Raw genomic sequence first — 21,453 nt, forward strand, 5'->3', positions numbered from 1 at the left:
CTGTAGTCACGACCTAGCCACAAATTACAGGACCAACTGAGTTGAAATTAGGTACGGTTATATCTTAGCTATTCATTTCAAACACAGACATTATTTTCAATTATTAACGATTACAAAATGGCAGAAATGCATATATTGAACCCTTGAACCTACCGTTACATCGTCGGTCGTCTGCTTCGGCTGCTTCGGTAGAATAATATTAATTCTTAGATCCAGGGGTCGTGTAGGATTCTTTTTTATCAATTACTAAAATGTTATTGAACGAAATCACTACAGTCTCGGTTAACGAATAACCACCAAAAAAGAAAATTAAACCTATCACAATATGTTATAAATCAGTCACATTTCATAACGTTAACGGCGAAAGTATCTTGAAATTATTTACACTAATGGCTTCCAAGGTTTGAAAACGCAGAAAAGAATAGATAAATCTGAAAATCGGAAAACATTGATCCGAACAATAACTGAGAGTTAACCCACGCAATCCGTGGAAAATCTGACCTTCAACACATAGAATTCCAGATTTATATTTGATGAAGGTCATCCACCAGTCGAATATCCTCTCGGATACCGGATCATCCCCCGAAATGATCCTTAATCGAACCAAATTAACTATCAGTTGCTCTGGGTAGGTTACGAAATATTATTTGAAAGCATGGTGTTTTTTTACAAGTTAACAACAATTATCAAAATCTGAAATAAAATCACACCATGTGTTGTCATCTCGTAACACCCTTAAGTTATAGATAAATACCGATAACAATGGTGGTTTTCGTTGATTTCTTCCGCTTCTTTTACGGGCGTAAGTAATTAATTCATTCCGTGGGTGACTTCCCTGCGTCTTCTGAATGGATGATCCTGCTTCGTGTCGTTCCCACTCTGGGCATATTTAATTATATTTCTCCCTGTGCAGTGAGCTTTATCAAGTGATTCCAAAAATTATTATTTATTAATTCCTCTCTAATGACATAGCCAAAATCTTCCTCAATCGGCGTTCTGTTTTTATTTATTTATTTATTTATTTATTTATTTATTTATTTATTTATTTATTTATTTATTTATTTATTTATTTATTTATTTATTTATTTATTTAACGCGTGGTATTACCAATTCTTTCAAAACTTACGCTACCTTCTAGTAATCACGTTAAGGAGATTATAAATCAAGGTTGCAGATCTCCTCATATGGTTATCTACCAGAGTATTTAGGGGGTTGCAGTAAGGCTGTAAACGAGAAGGTGTTTAAGTCAGCGGTAAGATCCCAATTGGAGTATGGTTCCAACAAATGGGACCCTCACCAGGATTATATGATTCAAGAACCGGAAAAAATCCACACACAAAATCGGCATGATTTGTTTTGGGTGATTTTCGACCAAAGACTAGTGTTACGAAAATGTTGCAAAGTTTTGGGCTGGGAAGACTTCTCAGCAAGGAGACGAGCTGCTCGACTAAGCGGGATGGTCCATGCTGTCAGTGGAGAGATGACATGAAATGACATTAGTAGACGAATAAAGTTGAATAGTGTTTTCGAAAGTAGGAGAGACCACAATATGGAAATAAAGTCTGAATTCAGGAGGGCAAATTAGGGAAATGTTCATTTGTAAGAACAGGAGTTGGGGATTGAAACAATTTGCCAAGGGAAATATTCGATAAATTTCCAACTTCCTTGAAAAGGACTAGGTAAACAGCTGATAGGGAATCTGCCACCTAGACGACTGTCCTAAATGCAGATCAATTGTGATTGATTGATTGATTGATTGATTGATTGATTGATTGATTGATTGATTGATTGATTGATTGATTGATTGATTGATTGATTGATTGATTGATTGATTGATTGATTGATTGATTGATTGATTGATTGATTGATTGATTGATTGATTGATTGATTGATTGATTGATTGATTGATTGATTGATTGATTGATTGATTGATTGATTGATTGATTGATTGATTGATTGATTGATTGATTGATTGATTGATTGATTGATTGATTGATTGATTGATTCTGTGTGGAATTTTGAATCTATCTCAAAATATTCTATAGATTATTTCAAGTAATTCTGTGTTAGCTTTAAGCAATCTTGGCTAATTCTGAGTTTGCAAGCAAACAAGTTGTTTACATCGCACCGACACAGAGAGGTCGTATAGCGACGATGGGACAGGAAAGGGCTAGGAGTGGGAAGGAAGCAGCCGTGGCCTTAATTAGGTGCAGTCCCAGCATTCGCCTGGTGTGAAAATGGGAAACCACGGAAAACCATTTTCAGGGGTGCCGACAGTGGGGTTCGAACTCACTATCTCCCGAATTCTGGATACTGGCCACAATTAAGCGACTGCAGCTATCGAGCTCGGTATTCTGAGTTTGACCTGGGGATTTTGGTTCGGATACATTTCCTGATGGCACGTGAAATTTTAAGTAAAATTTTCAAACCGGTATCCACTGGGTTCCACCAAAAGTCGAGCCTTGACCTTTCGAATGTGAATCCAGCCACGTCCCTCAGTTCTTTCTATGTATTTAGGTTACACTGATTTATATGATCAGGTGATTTTTTGACAATTTACGGGCTTTTATAACTGTTATTCCCTGAATATGTATCTGTGTTTATGTATTAACATAAGGGCTGCCTTTCTGATGCAATAGCTGTGATTGAGTCTCGTAAGGACATGGATATGATTTCCCCTAGGAATTCATCAACTTTGAAACGAGATTTCCACTTCTGGAGAGGCAGATGGCCCCGAAGTTCACTCAGCTTGCAGAAGCTAATAAAAGTGCCATTTTATTTCCGGGGAACAAAGGTGGTATCCACTCTCATATTTGTATTTAGCGACGAGATTACGAACACTCTTCCTCTCCTGACTAGTATAGAAATAACTTTACCTTATGTCTTAACATAATTCCACTCCTATATTTTGAATCATCGTGCCGATGTTCAGTACAGTGAGAGGAATTCTAGCTGTTTAACGTATCATCGTCTTATGTGTTCACAGGCTTGACTATTCTGCTCCCGTACATCATCCACCTGCGACACAATTGGACGAGTTGCAAGTTGCGAGTGTTCGCCCTGGCCAACCGACATTACGAGCTGGAGCTTGAAGAGAGAAAGTAAGTACAGGCCTTTAAATATGTTGTATACAAGGAACTTGGTATACAGTGACACAACATAAAGTTTATTGTTTCAATGATTTGATACAATATATATAAGAAATAAAACTGAATTCTTCTTGAAACTTGTTTGAATGCACGCAGTTAATGTTGAAATTAAATCTTAAATTGAATGTCTGTTGCATATGTACAATTATACAATACGAGAGTTCTATACACACTTAGTTCTAGCTTGAGGAGATAGTCTATTTCACTAATAAATTGTCCTGATAGTCTGAAACTATCTTCTGTGAAATTACAAGCGTAACTTGTAGAGAGAGGCAGAATGCAGGTACTAGGTTTATACTTGCAAGGAACCTGCATTAATTTATTCAAATAGCAGAATGCTAAGGTGGACGTCGGAGCACTGGTGAGGACTAAAGGGAGTAGCAGAATGCTATACTCGGGGCTCGACGTGGCTACGGGGATCAGGATAATGAGGCAATGTTCAGAGGTGAAACCTCACGGCCAGCAATTTGTCCACCTGTTCAAAACACGTTTTCAAGAGGAATGCCTCCGCATTGGGGTAGTCCTGGAGAGGCTCGGAAACGAAACTCCTTATATATCGCTGGCTGACGTCATCGGTGAGCGTGCCAGGCGCAGTGAGGACACCTCGTAGCTGCTAGAAACTTCGGTACTGCGGCGGGTTGCGGAGCTTGTAGGTGCAGAGGTTGCGATGCGGAGGACACACACAACAAAATGTAATGGGCTACATAAATGTTACTAGCAAAATATAGGATGATCAGATATGCTTTACTCCGACGCGCGACGTCTTTACTATGGGCGAGCGCACGCTCGTTTGCCGCGTGTGGGTTCGAGATCAGTAGCGGAATGATAAACCATATAAAAGGAACACAAACAATTTAAGAAGTTAATTAGGCCTATTTAACATATTATTAAAGGAGCTGTTGGAGATGTCCGCCTTCATTCTCCACACATTTTTGGCACCTCGTTAGGAAATATCACTCGCCGTAGTTCATGTTGAGGAATCCCAGCATTTTCCAAGCTAATATTATGTTTCAATTCTTTTATGGTGTGTGTTTTGGTCTTGTACACGACATTTTTAAATTTATCCCAGAGATAATAATCGCAGGTGGATGAATCGGGGACCGAGGGGGCTACAAATCCCTACTAATAACTCTGTTCTGTGAAAATACTTTGTGAATTTATCTGACGGAATTATTCGCAGCCCTCATTTTCGCCAATAGTCCCCCAATGATTTACCCTTTCAAAAGCCTTGGATAGTTCAGTAGCGATACAGTTCATTTGACCTCGAAAGCTTTACATAGGTCAGTGCGACGCTAAACAACTTCCAAGAATCTCCCCTCTCCCCCTTGCAGCGTGGCCTACATTAACTTACGCTGGCATTCCTCCCTACTCTGTTAATGCTGTAGGGATCCACCTTGCATCGCACTAGTCGTTCCGAGAATTTTTTACTGAGCTCACCATTACTTGCAGGCACTTGAAGGCAAGTGTTTCAATCAACAGGCCTCAGTTGGATAGGACATTTGGAGAAAAACCTTGCATGTATGTTAAGTATTCAGCCAATGGTTTGATCTCCAACAGATGATGGTGGTGAACATTGTAACCATCCTCTATTAACACTAATCAGAGAGAAAAATTTGAAGGGGTCCTACACTTCGAAAAATAAAGGTATCGGCCAAAGACAAAGGCCACAAAGGGCGTGAAAATGAAATACTGCCTAGGCCTCGGCACCCAATACCGTTGAGGTCGGAAAAGAACAAGGATCGACCAAGGGAGGTCGAATAGGATAGATTAAAGTAAGGAGCCTGGTACAAGCAGGTGGAATCAATGCCATGACTTAGCTAAGGTATCCCCCGTGGTCACAAACCCACTCCCCCAAATCAAGAGACACTGGGGCCCCTTTTAGTCGCCTCTTACGACAGGCAGAGGATACCGTGGATGTTATTCTACCAACTCCACCCACAGAGAATGTTATCCTCAACAGTTCCACCATTAGCTGTCATAGATAGGCTGGGAATTATTGAAGAGGCATAGTAGGGAAATGAGGAGTGAGGTAGTTTTCCGCTACATAGTTAATATGCTGTAAAACACGGGATTCAAAATGGCGGCCCGCGAGGACACTCAATTTTTTTTAAGAAATGTGAAGAAAATTTACAAATAAAATATTTCATAGCTCGTTCAAAACTGTATTAATATTATACCCTTTATAGACCCAAGTCAGAACTGGTTCATTCTTTAATATTATTTCCTGCTTTTAAGTATCCCCAAGGGCTGAATAGATTACTTTAATTGAAAATAATTAAAATCCGAACTTCGGCGGGAAATGAGCCTTTACGGACGCCAGTGCAGTGACTATAGGACCCATACCAATTCTTGAACTCCATGTCAATCTCTCACTTGGGCAATTTATTCAAAGTAGCATGCAATGAATACCAAGAAATAGTTTAATTGCCGTTGGTTTAAGAAGCGGTTTCTCTCTTATGTAGTACTGGCTGGTACACAGAGCTGCACAATCGAAGAAATTTTAAGGGAAGAACTCCTGGAAATTGCTGGGATTTTAGGCTCTTACAACTGTATATCATTGTTCCCTTCACACTACTCCCACTTTAAGTTTTGTTTTGACTGTTTCAGTTTGTCTTTCAGTTTGTCTTTCGGAATTTTTTATTTACTTTTTGACATTGGTCAAATATGAATTCAAATGAGCTTACATTGTTGGGTGCTCTTCTTCCAAATTCAATTCGTCGCTGTTCGGGCAATAGGTCTATCTCACAATGCTTTTCCTATCCATTATATTCCTCAAGATTAGTCACGCCTCCCAGCCACATATGGATATGCAGTCCATTAGCAAATTTTCGCTGTGTACATTTTCGTACGGTAACGTGTAAAGGAAAATGAACCTTAAGTAAAACAGGGGTTTCACAACGGCGGCCCGCGAGGACTCTAGTCCTGTAGGAGTGCGTAAGTAAGTCATGCAAACATACATTCCTAGAGTGTGGTACGATAAGGTTCATTTTCCTTTACACGTAACCATAAGGAAATGAACACAACAAATATTGTTCTGATGGCTAGGAGGCGTGACCAGTCTTAAGGAAAATAATTGATAGGAAGAGCATTGATAAATTTGACCTTTTGCCCGAACAGCGACGAACTGTCCTGGGTATAATAGTGTTTATATTTTATTTCACTCTTGTATGCAATTGTAAAATAGTGTTAGCAATTAAAATTATTAAACCTTCATTTCATTTGAACTATGCATATAATTTCACACAGGTACCTCTGTTCTATTTGCGGAGTTTTATGAAAATTGGCCTATTATTAAAGTGTGGTCCGCGATCATGTCTAAGGTTTCCAATGCGGCCCTCGAGCCCTTACAAATTGGAAACCCCTGCTATAGAATGTCATTTCTTGTTTATTATTGACATAAGTATGTCTTAGAGTTGGGGGTGTTCCAAAAAATTGTGAACGAAATAGTGCCATGTAACAAAATGTGTAACGCGATGTTATGGTCATCCATCAGTACTTCACATCACAGCCTGCACGGTTGCTAGGTAACATCGCGACACACATTTTATTGAAAGACATATTTCTGATCATTTGGTTTCCCCAAAGGGAAATTTTAAAACTTTTCCTGTTTATTTTTGTTTCTTTCAGCATGGCTAACCTGTTATCCAAATTCCGCATCGACTACTCAAGTCTGACGATGATGACGGGCATAACGGAGAAGCCCAAGCAAGAAACAGTGGACTTGTTCAACAGCCTCCTCAACGGCTTCCGAGAAAGCGACGGAGCACACGAAGGTATAAACTCTTTGTCATATGCACTTGTTAACAAAAACAAAGATTTTAAAACCTATGATTTGTAACAACACAGTCGAACCTCAATATCTCGAACCTCCATTATTCGAATTTTTAGTCTCTCGAAGTAACTTAAATTTCCCGCCCATTTGGCCTGTTCTTCACGTGTATTTTTATTTCTCTATTACTCGAAATTCGGGAACACGAATTTCTTGATTTTTCGAATCAAACATTTCCTCCCTTGAAGCAAAAAATACTCTGTACCTCGAATTTTGTGCAACATTAACTGTGCAATACGACATTTGTGGTTTGTGAGGAACAGTTAACAAGTAAAGAAAGAGTTACAGTCATGCTGAGAGCTAATATGACAGGAACCGAAAAACTAAAACTTCTAGTGATGGGAAAATCGGCGAAGCCTCGCTGTTTCTCGGGTGTGAATTAATTACCGGTCCGGTCACGTACGAAAGCAACCCCTCGAGTCGCAGATGACAAGCTCCATTTACGACTCTCGGTTTCAATGTGAAGGGAGGAAAAGTTAACACTTACAAACAGAAGAGACTAACGGATTTTTTCCAAAGGTGTTAACCGAGGTATGCTTCTTGTTACACTACTGTAACCTGTCTTCTAAAAAGTTACTATAATAAGGGTTAGGCCTATAATTAAAGTGATGCCGTAAAATATAGTATGCTTGTATATTTTTAAATACTGTTAAAAATATATTCAGTATAAGCCCGTAGCTAAATATTCAATTATGTGATATACATGCTCAAATACGGTATTCTCTACATCGAAATAAAATTTAGCTCCCGAGCTGATTCGAGATATCGTGGTTCCACTGTATATTAAAAACTCTCGTTACCTAAACATTGTACGGTGGAATGTAGGGAGATATGACCCAAATTTGAACATTCATATCAAACGGAAAAATTCAAGGTTTCTCATTCTAAATCGTTAAAAAACGTATTATTGATACTGAAGTAATTACATTGGTGATATTAATTGCAGATTAATGTATACTTCATTTAGTGACTACTTAATGAACCTGCATATGGGATAAGTGCACACTAAAACAGCTGTCAATTGATGGGACGAGTCTGTAAACGGAGCAAGTACATTAACCCTTGCCTAGTCGTGCGAAAATTATTACGTTACTAGTCGCGCATGAAGGTAAACGCCGGAATTAAAATGCGCGTCATTTTCGTCCTTTGAGGTGTTGTTTCGGCATGTTCGTTTGCAGTATTTTTCGGTATAATTAAAAGAAACCCTTTAAAGTACATGTAGGTTACTTTACACAGTTTATTTGATCTAAACGCAGAATACTGTAGACCGTAACTATGTCGAATGATATTATGATATTAAATTCGTGACACTCGTCATTACTTACGACGATCACATCATATGAAATATGAAATAATGTTCTTCTAAAATAAGTTCAGAAGAACAAAACAAAAAGGTCATCGACCTACAAAATAAAAAATGACACACTAAAACATAAGGTAATTTACTTAATCGCACACGGAGGAAACGTCCAGGCGATGTCACTCGTCAAAACAATGATCCCACACTCGCAGACGGGATGCACGATCGCGCCGAAATGCTGACAGGACGAGTCCGAATGAATGAGGAGAAAGGTATAGGGATGGAGAGACCCACAGTTCAACTGGGAAGTTCAGTACGGTGCAAAATGTAATCGGCCCGGAGGAAATCGTCTTGAGCGACTAATTAAGGGTTAAGAATCGTCTTCTGCTTCAGACAGTGTTTGGCTCGTAAAAGGAACAAAGTTTAACCCCATGTTATGTAACTGTTTACGTATTTAGTGTATGGCTTTTAGTGCCGGGAGTGTCCAAAGACTTGTTCGGCTCGCCTGGTGCAGGTTTTTCTATTTGACACCCATGGGCAACCTGCGCGTTTGATGTGAGGAAATGTTGATGAGGATAGCAGAGGGTGAAACTCGGTTTGGGCATGTAGTCTACTCCTGTCGAATATCAACAAGGGGCCTGCTCAAAGCTTAACGTTTCCATCCGACGGAAGAATCACTATCAAAATCGTCATATTCCCTCACTTCATATTAACACTGCTCCAGGCTTTTGCCACGCAATCTAGTGATTAGAAATTGTATACCACCACCTCTCTTACACTGCTGGCCAACATTTTGATAAATGTTTTATCATTACCGAGACTCGAACCAGCTAACAACAGTGTCAGACCAAATAGATTCCTTAACGATCATGGGCACCAGGCGAGCTAAATGAAATACAATCAATTAAATCCATTAAATACGCATTCCCCCTGTCTGTTTTTCTTGAATAAGTCATAATGTAAATAATCTGAAAATAATATAAAATAATAAATCATAAAAATAGATTTGAGGTAAGGCGTAGTACTTTTTCTCCGGCACCTGTGGGGTTCACACTTCGCCCAGCCCGTTAGTGGCTGGGGTAAGAGTAAACTAGAGTAAACACTTCTAATATAAATTACAAGTATTCAAAATTAAACATCATTAAAGAACATTTAAATTTGAACTGATTACATATTGAAGTAGTTAACTGGCTTAATAGTTACTCGCTCACCGTATTAACATTTTGGATGTGTTTTCAGACTGCAGCGTGACAGAGACGGAACTAGTCAGCCTGTCCGAGAAGACCAACCGACAACTGAGGTTACGAGAGATGCTTCAGGAGAGCTCCAAGGACGCTGCACTCGTCGTCATGTAAGGATCGTCGTTTATCACATTTTTTTATCACGGCGCTTAGTTCGTGATGGAGGGTTCACGCGCATCCTCAAGTCTTAAACATAAGGCACAAGGCATTTTTCCAGGAGTAAACAACAGTATTTAGTGAGAGAAATATGATTTTGTGAGCCACTACAATGAGTTAACAATCGCTTAGCTTCCGGCTTTTCCCCTCGATGGTTGAGGTTCGAATCCCAATGGATTGTCGGGTGGAATTCTTACCTGAAAAACCACGTGTCTGGAAGGGCATCCTGCTTTAAACCTCCGGCCGAAACCAAAATGTCTGAGACGGTTGAGGCGCTGGCCTTCTGACCCCAGCTTGGCCGATCCTGCCTTAGTCCGGTGGAATTAAAGGTGGTCAAATACGTCAGCCTCGTGTCAGTAGATTTACTGGCACGTAAAAAAACTCCTGCGGGACTAAATTCCGGCACCTCGACGTCACAGAAAACTGTAAAATTAGTTAGTGGGACGCAAAATCTAATAACATTATCATCTTTATTTAGGACAAATTGGGGCAAATATTCGTATACAGGAAAAGGAGTTAGGGATTGGAATCATTTACCAAGGAAGATGTTCAATAAATTTCCAAATTCTTTGCAATTATTTAAGAAAAGACTAGATAAACAACGAACAAGGAATCTGACACTTGGGCGATTGCCCTAAATGAGAACAGTGGTGACTGACCGGCTTAAGAAAAGCTGCTGGTGTTTAAGTGCACTCTATGTAAAAATTAGTGATGGGGAAACGATACCCGTGTTCGAGCGGGATCGAGCCGACTTGATACACGCTGAGGTTCGAGGCTGTTCGAAGCAAGCTCGAGCAGTCACATGACCGAAGGCGGAGTCTGACTCGGGCTACAGAGCGAACGTGAAATGAAATGAAATGAAATGGCGTATGGCTTTTAGTGCCGGGAGTGTCCGAGGACAAGTTCGGCTCGCCAGATGCAGGTATTTTGATTTGATACCCGTAGGCGACCTGCGCGTCGTGATGAGGGTGAAATGATGATGGAGACAACACACACACCCAGCCCCCGTGCCAGCGAAATTAACCAGTTATGGTTCAAATTCCCGACCCTGCCGGAAATCGAGCCCGGGGCCCCTGTGACCAAAGGCCAGCACGCTAACCATCTAGCCATGGAGCCGGACATATGAAGTGAAGCATGATATTGATAACGAAGGTGTGTGCTATCATATATTACTAACTTCAGCCATATCTTGTGGGGAATAAAAACTGCTCATAAAATTAAAGATAGAGTTTATTATTATTATTATTATTATTATTATTATTATTATTATTATTATTATTATTATTATTATTATATGCTATGAAAAGGACAAAGCCTGTATCCTTAATATTCCTTGCGTATTAACGGAAGTATTTCCTCCCAAGGCAGTACTTGTGCATCTTGTGACAACCGTAAGTTTGACGCAACATTATAAAAATACGGTAATATTATTCTTACGTTGTCATGCTTTGGACGGCTAAGTAGCTGTGTAGCTCGGCAGGCGAGGTGCTCCTTATGTCCGCAATGTTGGGAGGGGGGAGGGGGGTGTGAATCTTCCCCTTCGGAAATAATTATACTTTTTGCTCGTAAAGAATAATTTGAGTGAGAAAAGTTTAATATCTCATCAATCGTGTACACAAATAGATTTATTAATATTATCATGCAGTAATGTGAACTCCCCTGCCAACCATGTGACCTTACCGCGGTGCAGAGGCTTGCGTGTCCCAGTGAAGCACATAGCCGAGCCACAGGTGCAACCATATCGGATGGGTATCTGTTGAGAGACCAGACTAACGAATGGTTCATCGAAAGGAGGGTAGCAGCCTTTCGGAAGTTGCAAGGGCGGCAGTCTGAATGATTGACTGATATGGCCTTGTATTAATACTCAGCATGGCTTAGCTGTGTTGATACTGCTACACGGCTGAAAGCAACGGGAAACTACAGCCGTAACTAACTGTCGAGGACATGCAGCTCTCTCTGTATGAATGATGTACTGACGATGGCTTCCTCCCGGGTAAAATATTCCGGAGGTAAGCAGTCCCCCATTCGGATATCCGGGTGGGGACTACAGGAGAGGGGGCGATCATCAGGAAGATGGATACTGACATTCTGCGAGTCGGAGCGTGGAATGTTAGAAGTTTGAATCGTTGTAGTTGGTTAGAGAATCTGGAAAGGGAGATGGATAGACTAAAGTTAGATGTAGCTGGTATAAGTGAAGTACGTTGGCAGGAAGAACAGGATTTTTGGTCAGGTGACTATCGAATTATCAACACAAAATCAAACAGGGGAAATGCAGGAGTTGGTTTAATAATGAATAAGAAAATAGGCCAGCGGGTAAGCTACTGCGACCAGCATAGTGAAAGAATTATCGTCGCCAAGATAGACACCAAACCAATGCCCACCACAATAGTGCAGGTGTATATGCCTACTAGTTCAGCGGATGATGAGGAAATCGAAAGAATGTATGAAGAGAGAGAGGATTTAATACAATATGTAAAAGGTGACGAGAATCTAATTGTGATGGGAGACAGGAATGCAGTAAGAGAAGGTAATACAGTAGGAGAATTCGGATTGGGACAAAGGAACGAAAGAGGAAGTTGGCTAGTTGAATTCTGCACTGATCATAATTTAGTTCTTGCCAATACTTGGTCCAAACACCAAAACGAAGGTTTTATACGTGGACGAGACCTGCAGACACTGAAAGGTATCAAATAGACTTCATGATGATTAGGCAGAGATTCAGAAACCAGGTGTTGGATTGCAAAACTTTCCCAGGAGCAGGCGTGGACTCTGACCACAACTTGTTGGTCATGAAATGCCATCTGAAGTTGAAGAAATTGAAAAAAGGAAAGAATGCGAAAAGATGGGATAGACAAGTTGAAATAAAAGAGTGTGAGGGATTGTTTCAAGGAACATGTTGCACAAGGACTAAATGAAAACGCTGAAGGAAACACAATAGAGGAAGAGTGGATAGTCATGAAAAATGAAGTCAGTAGAGCTTCTGAAGAAATGTTAGGAAGAAAAGATCAACTAAGATTCAGTTGATAACTCAGCAAATACTAGACCTGATTGATGAACGACGAAAATACAAGAATGCTAGAAATGAAGAGGGCAGAAAAGAATACAGGCGATTAAAGAATCAAGTGGATAGAAAGTGCAAGGTAGCTAAGGAAGACTGGCTGAAGGAGAAGTGCAAGGATGTCGAAGGTTGTATGGTCCTAGGAAAGATAGATGCTGCATACAGGAAAATCAAGGAAACCTTTGGAGAAAGGAAATCTAGGTGTATGAATATTAAGAGCTCAGATGGAAAGCCACTTGTAGGGAAAGAAGAAAAAGCAGAAAGAGGGCAGGAACATATCCAACAGTTGTATCAAGGTAAAGATGTAGATAATTTGGTTCTGGAACAAGAAGAGGCTGTTGATGCTGATGAAATGGGAGACCCAATTTTGAGGTCAGAGTTTGACAGAGCTGTGAGAGACCTAAATAGGAACAAGGCACCTGGAATTGATGACATTCCCTCTGAATTACTGACTGCCTTAGGAGAAACCAGCATGGCAAGGTTATTCCATTTAGTGTGTAAGATGTATGAGACAGGAGAAGTCCCATCTGATTTTCGGCAGAATATTGTTATAACTATTCCCAAGAAAGCTGGTGCTGACAGGTGTGAAAACTATCGCACCATTAGTTTAGTATCTCATACCTGCAAAATGTTAACACCTATTATTTACAGAAGAATGGAAAAACAAGTTGAAGCTCAGTTGGGAGAAGATCAGTTTGGCTTCAGAAGAAATGTAGGAACAGCAATCCTGACTTTACGTCTGATCTTGGAGGATCGAATCAAGAAGGACAAGCCCACGTACATGGCATTCGTAGATCTAGAGAAGGCATTTGATAATGTTGACTGGACCAAGCTATTTAAGATTCTGAAGGTGATTGGGATCAGATACCGAGAACGAAGAATTATCTACAATCTGTATAAAAATCAGTCTGCAGTGATAAGAATCGAGGGCTTTGAAAAAGAAGCAGCAATCCAGAAAGGAGTGACGCAAGGCTGCAGTTTGTCTCCCCTCCTTTTCAATGTTTACATAGAACAAGCAGTAAAGGAAATTAAAGAGGAATTTGGAAAGGGAATCACAGTCCAAGGAGAGGAAATCAAAACCTTGAGATTTGCCGATGATATTGTTATTTTATCTGAGACTGCAGAAGTTCTCAAGAAGCTGCTGAATGGTATGGACGAAGTCCTGGGTAAGGAGTACAAGATGAAAATAAATAAGTCCAAAAACAAAATAATGGAGTGCAGTCGAACGAAGGCAGGTGATGCAGGAAATATTAAATTAGGAAATTATGTCTTAAAGGAAGTAGATGAATATTGTTACTTGGGTAGTAAAATAAAACTAACGATGGCAGAAGTAAGGAGGACATAAAATGCAGACTAGCACAAGCAAGGAAGAGCTTTCTTAAGAAAAGAAATTTGCTCACTTCAAACATTGATATAGAAATTAGAAAGATGTTTTTGAAGACTTTCGTGTGGAACGTGGCATTGTATGGAAGTGAAACATGGACGATAACTAGCTCAGAAAGAAAGAGAATAGAAGCTTTTGAAATCTGGTGTTACAGAAGAATGCTGAAGGCGAGATGGATAGATGAAATCACGAATGAAGATATACTGAATCGAATTGGCGAGAGGAGATCGATTTCGCTAAATTTGACGAGAAGAAGAGATAGAATGATAGGACACATCTTAAGACACCCAGGACTTGTTCAGTTGGTTTTTGAAGGAAGTGTAGGTGGTAATAACGGTAGGGGTAGACCAAGGTATGAATATGACAAGCAGATTAGAGCAGATGTAGGATGCAATAGTTACGTAGAAATGAAAAGGTTAGCACAGGATAGAGTGGCATGGAGAGCTGCATGAAACCAGTCTTTGGACTGATGACTCAAACAACAAACAATTTGAAATATCTAACAGCGTGAAATATATCAAAATCAAAAGTATCCTTTCCGTGACTTGGGATTTCAAGCTGAATCCTTACCAAATTTCAGATCAATCGGTCCAGTAGTTTTCGAACCTATCCTGAACAAACAAAACACACACCATCTCATTTTTAGTAATAGTATAGATCAGAGGTTGCCAAATGGCGGCCCACGGGCCGCATGTGCCCGCGAAGCCATTTTTGCGGCCCGCGAGATCACTGTAAGAAATAATGTGAAGAAAAGTCACAAAAATATTTATTAACTCGTTCAAAAACGTATTCATTTTCATACACCTTGCAGACCCAAGTCAGAACTAATTATTCTTTAATATTAGTTCTTCTTTTCAAGTATTCACTTGTTCTCAACAGATAATTTTTTATTTTAAAACATTTAAAATCCAAATTTCAAGTAATAATGTTATTATTTTTGCATCGCACTGACTACTTTTGATGGTTTTCGGAGACACCAAGATGTCGAATTTTTGTCCCACAGGAGTTCTTTTACGTTCCAGTAAATCTACCGACACGAGGCTGACGTATTTGAGCACCTTCAAATACCACTGTATTGAGCTAGAATCGAATCTGCCAAGCTGGGGTCAGAAATCCAGCGCCTCAGCCGTCTCAGCCACTCAGTCCGGCTCCAAATTTCACTCTTTTATGCAATTTTAAAATTATGTTTTAAGCAATTAAAATTATCAAACCCTCCTTTCAATTGAACTATACATATTCTTTCATAATGGTGCTTCCGTACTATTTGCAGAATTTTACGAAAATATGCCTATTGAAGTGCGGCCCGCGAACATGACTAAGGTTTCCAGAATGGCTCTCGAGCCCTTACAAATTGGACACCCCTGGTATAGATGATTCGCATGAACTGATCACAAATGTATCAACAACTGAAGACAATAATAATAATAATAATAATAATAATAATAATAATAATGTTATTTGTTTTACGTCCCACTAACTACTTTTTAAGGTCTTCGGAGACTCCGAGGTGCCGGAATTTAGTCCCGCAGGAGTTCTTTTACGTGCCAGTAAATCTACCGGCACGGGGCTGTCGTATTTGAGCACCTTCAAATACCACCGGACTGAGCCAGGATCGAACCTGCCAAGTAGGGGTTAGAAGGCCAGCGCCTTAACCGTCTGAGCCACTCAGCCCGGCACAACGGAAGACAAGAAGTGGAATCAGAGATAAGGCTTTTTGCGGATGATGTTATTCTGTCCAGAGTAATAAATAAGTTACAGGATTGTGAGCAACTGCAAAATGACCTCGATAATGTTGTGAGATGGACAGTAAACAATGGTATGATGGTAAACGGCGTTAAAACTCAGGTTGTGAGTTTCACGAATAGGAAAAGTTCTCTCAGTTTTAATTACTGTGTTGATGGGGTGAAAGTTCCTTTTGGGGATCATTGTAAGTACCTAGGTGTTAATATAAGGAAAGATCTTCATTGGGGTAATCACACAAATATGATTGTAAATAAAGTGTACAGATCTCTGCACATGGTTATGAGGGTATTTAGGGGTTGCAGTAAGGATGTAAAGGAGAGGGAATATAAGTCTCTTGTAAGAGCCCAACTAGAGTATGGTTCCAGTGTATGGGACCCTCGCCAGGATTACTTGATTCAAGAACTGGAATAAAAATCCAAAGAAAAGCCGGTATATCGTGCGCACAAAAGCTCGAGCAAAGCTCGAACTTGTTCGAACTCTGACGTCATCTGTTCCAGTAACTCGAGCCGGGCTCAAGCATATCACTGGTAAAAATAGCGCATGTGGCATGTTACACCAAACAGCGGAGGAGATATGTGCTAATTCTCCTGAAGTTGACAGACTGAGTGTATCTGTTAAGGAAGTTTTCAAGAAAGCCGCCCTCTCGAATTCAAGCATTCAAATCAGAAGCACCAGACAATACATTACCATCATCACCTTTCCCGATTCCGTAACTTCTTTAACTATAGTGAGTCAATTGCAAATTGTGGATGGAATTGTCATTGGTTTGAATAGTGTGAGTTGTAAAGTGGGTGAAGCAATTGCACTGAAAATGAAGAAGGTTTCAGAGAAGAACTGTGGTTACAAAACAATACGTTCTGTTGGCAAAGCTTTGTCAGATGATTTTTTTCTCTTAAATCCAGGAGACATTGCATGCTTTGAGCATGCTCCAATAGTTCATGTTGAAGTGGAGATAAGTTTTTCCATGTGTAAGTCTGCACTAGCGGACTACAGACAATTTTCCTTCGAGAATCTCCTCCAATTTTCACTGTGCGCATGTATTCATATAATATGTTATAATCATTACAAAATATCAAAGCCATTTCTTATTAACAGTGCTGATGTAGTTATTTTATTATTATTATTATTATTATTATTATTATTATTATCATTATTATTGTTATTAATTATATGCAGTCGTATCAGCCAGCACACACTTTATTAAAACATAACTCGACCAACAGCCTGAGCACGAGGAAAAGCCACCACTTCCTATGTTGATGTCAACAGGGCTACATTTTAAACTCATTTTAACCAATTTTGACGACACACTTATGTGAAATTAAATTTAAATTTTAACACTGATGATGGACCTTAGTGTCCGAAAACCGGTTATGTTTTAATAAAGTGTGTGCTGATACTACTGTAAATAATAATAATAATAATAATAATAATAATAATAATAATAATAATAATAATAATAATAATAATAATATTAAAATTCATATATGTTGTAAAAATATTATACAAACACTTCGACATACATTTTTCTCAATTGCGATTTATTAAACAACATGTATTCTATGAAATTTATTCAAGTTATAATATATGTTTATAATAAATTAGGAATAATAAACTCATTAATGTCTGTTATTCATCAATAAAAGAACAGTGTCATGCAATAATATAAAGTGTTTATTGTCATTTTTTTAATTGTTTCGGCATTTTTGTACTATTTTAGGTCCTAATTGCATTTATTACTTTGCATATATTGCAAATTATTACATATTATCTCTTTTTTTTCTGCAGGTCACTGCCCATGCCACGCAAAGGGACGTTGTCGGCTCCCCTCTACATGGCGTGGTTGGAGATTCTGTCCAGGGATATGCCTCCTTTCCTCTTCGTCCGAGGCAATCATACGTCCGTACTCACCTTCTACTCGTAGACAACACAATGTGTGATAGTGGAATCAGTTTCATGTAATTAATGGTACAAACTGGAATGTGTCATAAACCATTGCTTTAGTACCCTAACTGAGGTATAGATATTTCCCCGTATTGAAGATAGAGTCCTGAGTTACACCGAAGGCACTACAAAGAATTAGTTTAATTTGCTCAGTTGATATGTTGTTTAATATTCTTGTTCCTGACAGTATCAGTAAGATCCTCCTTCAGACTTTCTGTGGCAATAAGGACTTCTGTTATCCTGCCATTAAGCATATGGCAGTTGGAAGGCTATTTCATAGAAAAGAAAGGCGTTACCAATCAGACTTCCCCGATAATAATACGTAAGAAGCGAGGAAGAAGTGTACTGTGTACTAATTATTTATTTGTGTCTTTACCACGAAGTGAGATCCGTGTTCTGGATGAGTTTGTTACATCTCCACACCGAGAGGATGTAAAGAACTAGTATTGTTCTATTCTTTACTGAATATATTGCACAACCTTTAGACAGGGCGTACTGCAATCGAACACTGAATAATGAGACAAAGAAGTCCACTTCACATATAAGATGGCATTCGGGCGTTGACAACGCCAGGACAAGGAAAATGAAAGTAGCGAGGGTCTTCCCTAAACTAATGTCAGTTCGTTACAGTGTTACAGGACAATATATTAGTATCAGAAATTAAATTCACAGAAGATAACCAGAATTTAATATCACCGAACATGAACAATATATATTCAAGCCTTTTAAGTATTTTCAATCGTGAAATTACCAGCGGTTCACCAAGATTCGTCAGATGGTTTGCCTAATTGATTCACCTCTCCTAGAAGCTGACGACTAGTGTGATATTAAGACACCATTGCAAGTCTCCTTTCAAGCTTATGCAGTGAGAGTACACTAGGAAGCTTTCCTTCACGATTGAAAAAGCCTAAAATGTTTGAAAACTTATAGCGTATTAGTAGGTCACAACTTCAGTAATAACTGTTCGACACACCCGTAAAAAGAGCATTTGAAGTTACTGCTGACGCTGCAAGGTCTAGAAGATATGACAAATCCTTCACAGCATACCATCCGCTCTGGTGACCATTAATCAACTCTCCTATTCGTATAGAAGTATAAGAATAAGTTTACTGTCTATGAAGAAGATTGGCACCGCTGGCGATGTAAAGCAGTAGAAAAACTACAGTACATTCTGGCTGTGACATTAAAAACTAGACGATTATGTTTACCAAGGAGTATACCAGAAGGTCATAAGATCTATTTAATATCAACGAAAACATAAATGACAATTGTACCTTCTCTTGACCGTTTATAATGATGTCATGAGTCATCATGACGAAATATAGTGTGGCTCGTCACAACTTCGATCTGAAAGACTAAAGAATAGAAGAATTGAATTTATAATCTTTGATTTGATAGTAGTTCCGAGGAATGTAAAATAAATAATAGTGTGTTTCAGTGAGAATGTGTAGTAAGTTATTAGGAAACGTTATCAATCAATCAATCAATCAATCAATCAATCAATCAATCAATCAATCAATCAATCAATCAATCAATCAATCAATCACTACTGATCTGCATTTATGGCATTCGCCCAGGTAGCAGATTCGCCATCTGTTGTTTTCCTAGCCTTTTATGAACGATTTCAAAGAAATTGGAAATTTATTAACATCTCCCTCGGTAAGCTATTCCAACCCCTAACTCCCTTCCTATAAACAAATATTTGCCCCAATTTGTCCTCTTGAATTCCAACTTTACCCTCATATTGTGATCTTTCCTACATTTAAAGAAGCCACTCGAACGTATTCGTCTACTAATGTCTTTAGTCGAGCAGCTCGTCTCCTTTCTCTCAAGTCTTCCCAGCCCAAACTTTGCAACATTTTGTAACGCTACTCTTTTGTTAGAAATAGCCCAGAACAATTCGAGCTGCTTTTCTTTGGACTTTTTCCAGTTTTTGAATCAAGTAATCCTCATAAGGGTTCAATACTCTATTTTGGGTCTTACCAGAGACTTGTATTCCCTCTCCTTTACATCCTTACTATAACCCCTAAGTACACTCATAACCATGTGCAGAGATCTATACCCTTTATATACAATCCCATTTATGTGATTACCCCAGTGAAGATCTTTCCTTATATTAAAACCTAGGTACTTACAGTGATCCCCATAAGTAACTTCCACCCCAGCAACGCAGTAATTAAAACTAAGAGGACTTTTCCTATTTGTGAAACTCACAACCCGACTTTTAACCCCGTTTATCACCATACCATTGTCTGCTGTCATTTTCACAACATTTTCGAGGTCATTTTGCAATAGCTCATAATCTTGTAACTTATTTGTTACTCTATAGGGGCCGATGACCTTCGATGTTAGGCCCCTTAAAACAACAAGCATCATCATCATTACTCTATAGAGAATAACATCATCCACAAAAACCCTTATCTCTGATTCCTCGTCTTTACCCATATCATTTATATATATAAGAAAACATAAAGGTCCAATAATACTGGCTTGAGGAATTCCCCTCTTAATTACTACAGGGTCAGATAAAACTTCGCCTACTCTAGTTCTCTGAGATCTATTTTCTAGAAATATAGCCCCCTCATTCACTCTTTTTTCTAGTCCAATTGCACCCAATTTTGATTCCACAAGTGGAGCTTCAGTGAAATAACCTTTCCTAAACCCGAACTACCTTCTATCAAATCAGTTCATAATTTCGCAAACTATAATATAATCAGAAAGAATGCTTTCCCAAAACATGCATGCAATGTATGTCAAACTGACTGGCCTGTAATTTTTAGCTTTATGTCTATCACCCTTTCCTTTGTACACAGGGACTACTATAGCAACTCTCCAATCAGTTGGTACAGCTCCTTCATGCAAACAATAATCAAATAAGTACTTCAGATACGGTACTATATCCCAACCCATTCTCTTTAGTATATTCCCATAAATCTTATCAATTCCAGCCGCTTTTCTAGTTTTCAACTTATGTATCTTATTGTAAATGTCATTGTTATCATAGGTAAAATGTAATAATTCTTTAGCATTAGTCACCTCCTCTATCTGGACATTATCCCTGTAACCAACAATATACATACTGCTGACTGAATACTTGTGCCTTTGGAAGATCCTCACACTGCCCTTGTGCATTAATGATTGCTGGAATGTCCTTCTTGGAACCTGTTTCTGCCTTAAAGTACCTATGCATACCCTTCCATTTTTTACCAAAATTTGTATACTGCCAATTATGCTTGCCATCATGTTATCCTTAGCTGATTTCTTTGCTAGAATCAATTTCCTTCAATTTCTCCCTACTTCCACAGCCATTTCTAACTTTATTTATTTCCAATCTCCACCTCCTTGGTAGGCTTTTAGAAACGAATATTATGTATCACTGTTTGTAGATTAATCCCAACATATTCCATTCATGCCTTTCAGAAATATGCTAGAATACCGATACAGATCAAATGACAGAATTAGAACAGGGTAGTACAAGTGGATTTGGCCCTGTTTTACGGACGGATGCCCTTCCTGATGCCAGCCCTATGTGGAGGGATGTAATCACTATTACGTGTTTGTTAATCAAAACATAATATATAAAACAACTAAGCTGTGAAATTATGCTGGATAAAAACACATTGCGAAAAATAAACAATCGACTGTCATA

At 39.0% G+C, this 21,453-nt stretch overlaps 1 protein-coding gene across 1 annotated transcript in view; it reads left to right on the plus strand.

Moving 5' to 3' along the window:
• The window catches only part of NKCC (sodium potassium chloride cotransporter), a 230,853-nt gene extending 209,773 nt beyond the window's left edge, over positions 1 to 21,080 (plus strand). The window contains exons 17-20 of the mRNA XM_067138361.2: positions 2,987 to 3,101; positions 6,777 to 6,922; positions 9,518 to 9,629; positions 17,649 to 21,080. Coding sequence (XP_066994462.1) covers positions 2,987 to 3,101; positions 6,777 to 6,922; positions 9,518 to 9,629; positions 17,649 to 17,784 — 509 coding nt within the window. The 3' untranslated portion in view covers positions 17,785 to 21,080. The remainder of the gene's footprint in view (positions 1 to 2,986; positions 3,102 to 6,776; positions 6,923 to 9,517; positions 9,630 to 17,648) is intronic.
• The last annotated feature ends 373 nt before the right edge of the window (positions 21,081 to 21,453 follow it).

This window comes from Anabrus simplex, chromosome 1 (assembly GCF_040414725.1).
Source record: "Anabrus simplex isolate iqAnaSimp1 chromosome 1, ASM4041472v1, whole genome shotgun sequence".
Lineage (NCBI taxonomy): Eukaryota > Metazoa > Arthropoda > Insecta > Orthoptera > Tettigoniidae > Anabrus > Anabrus simplex.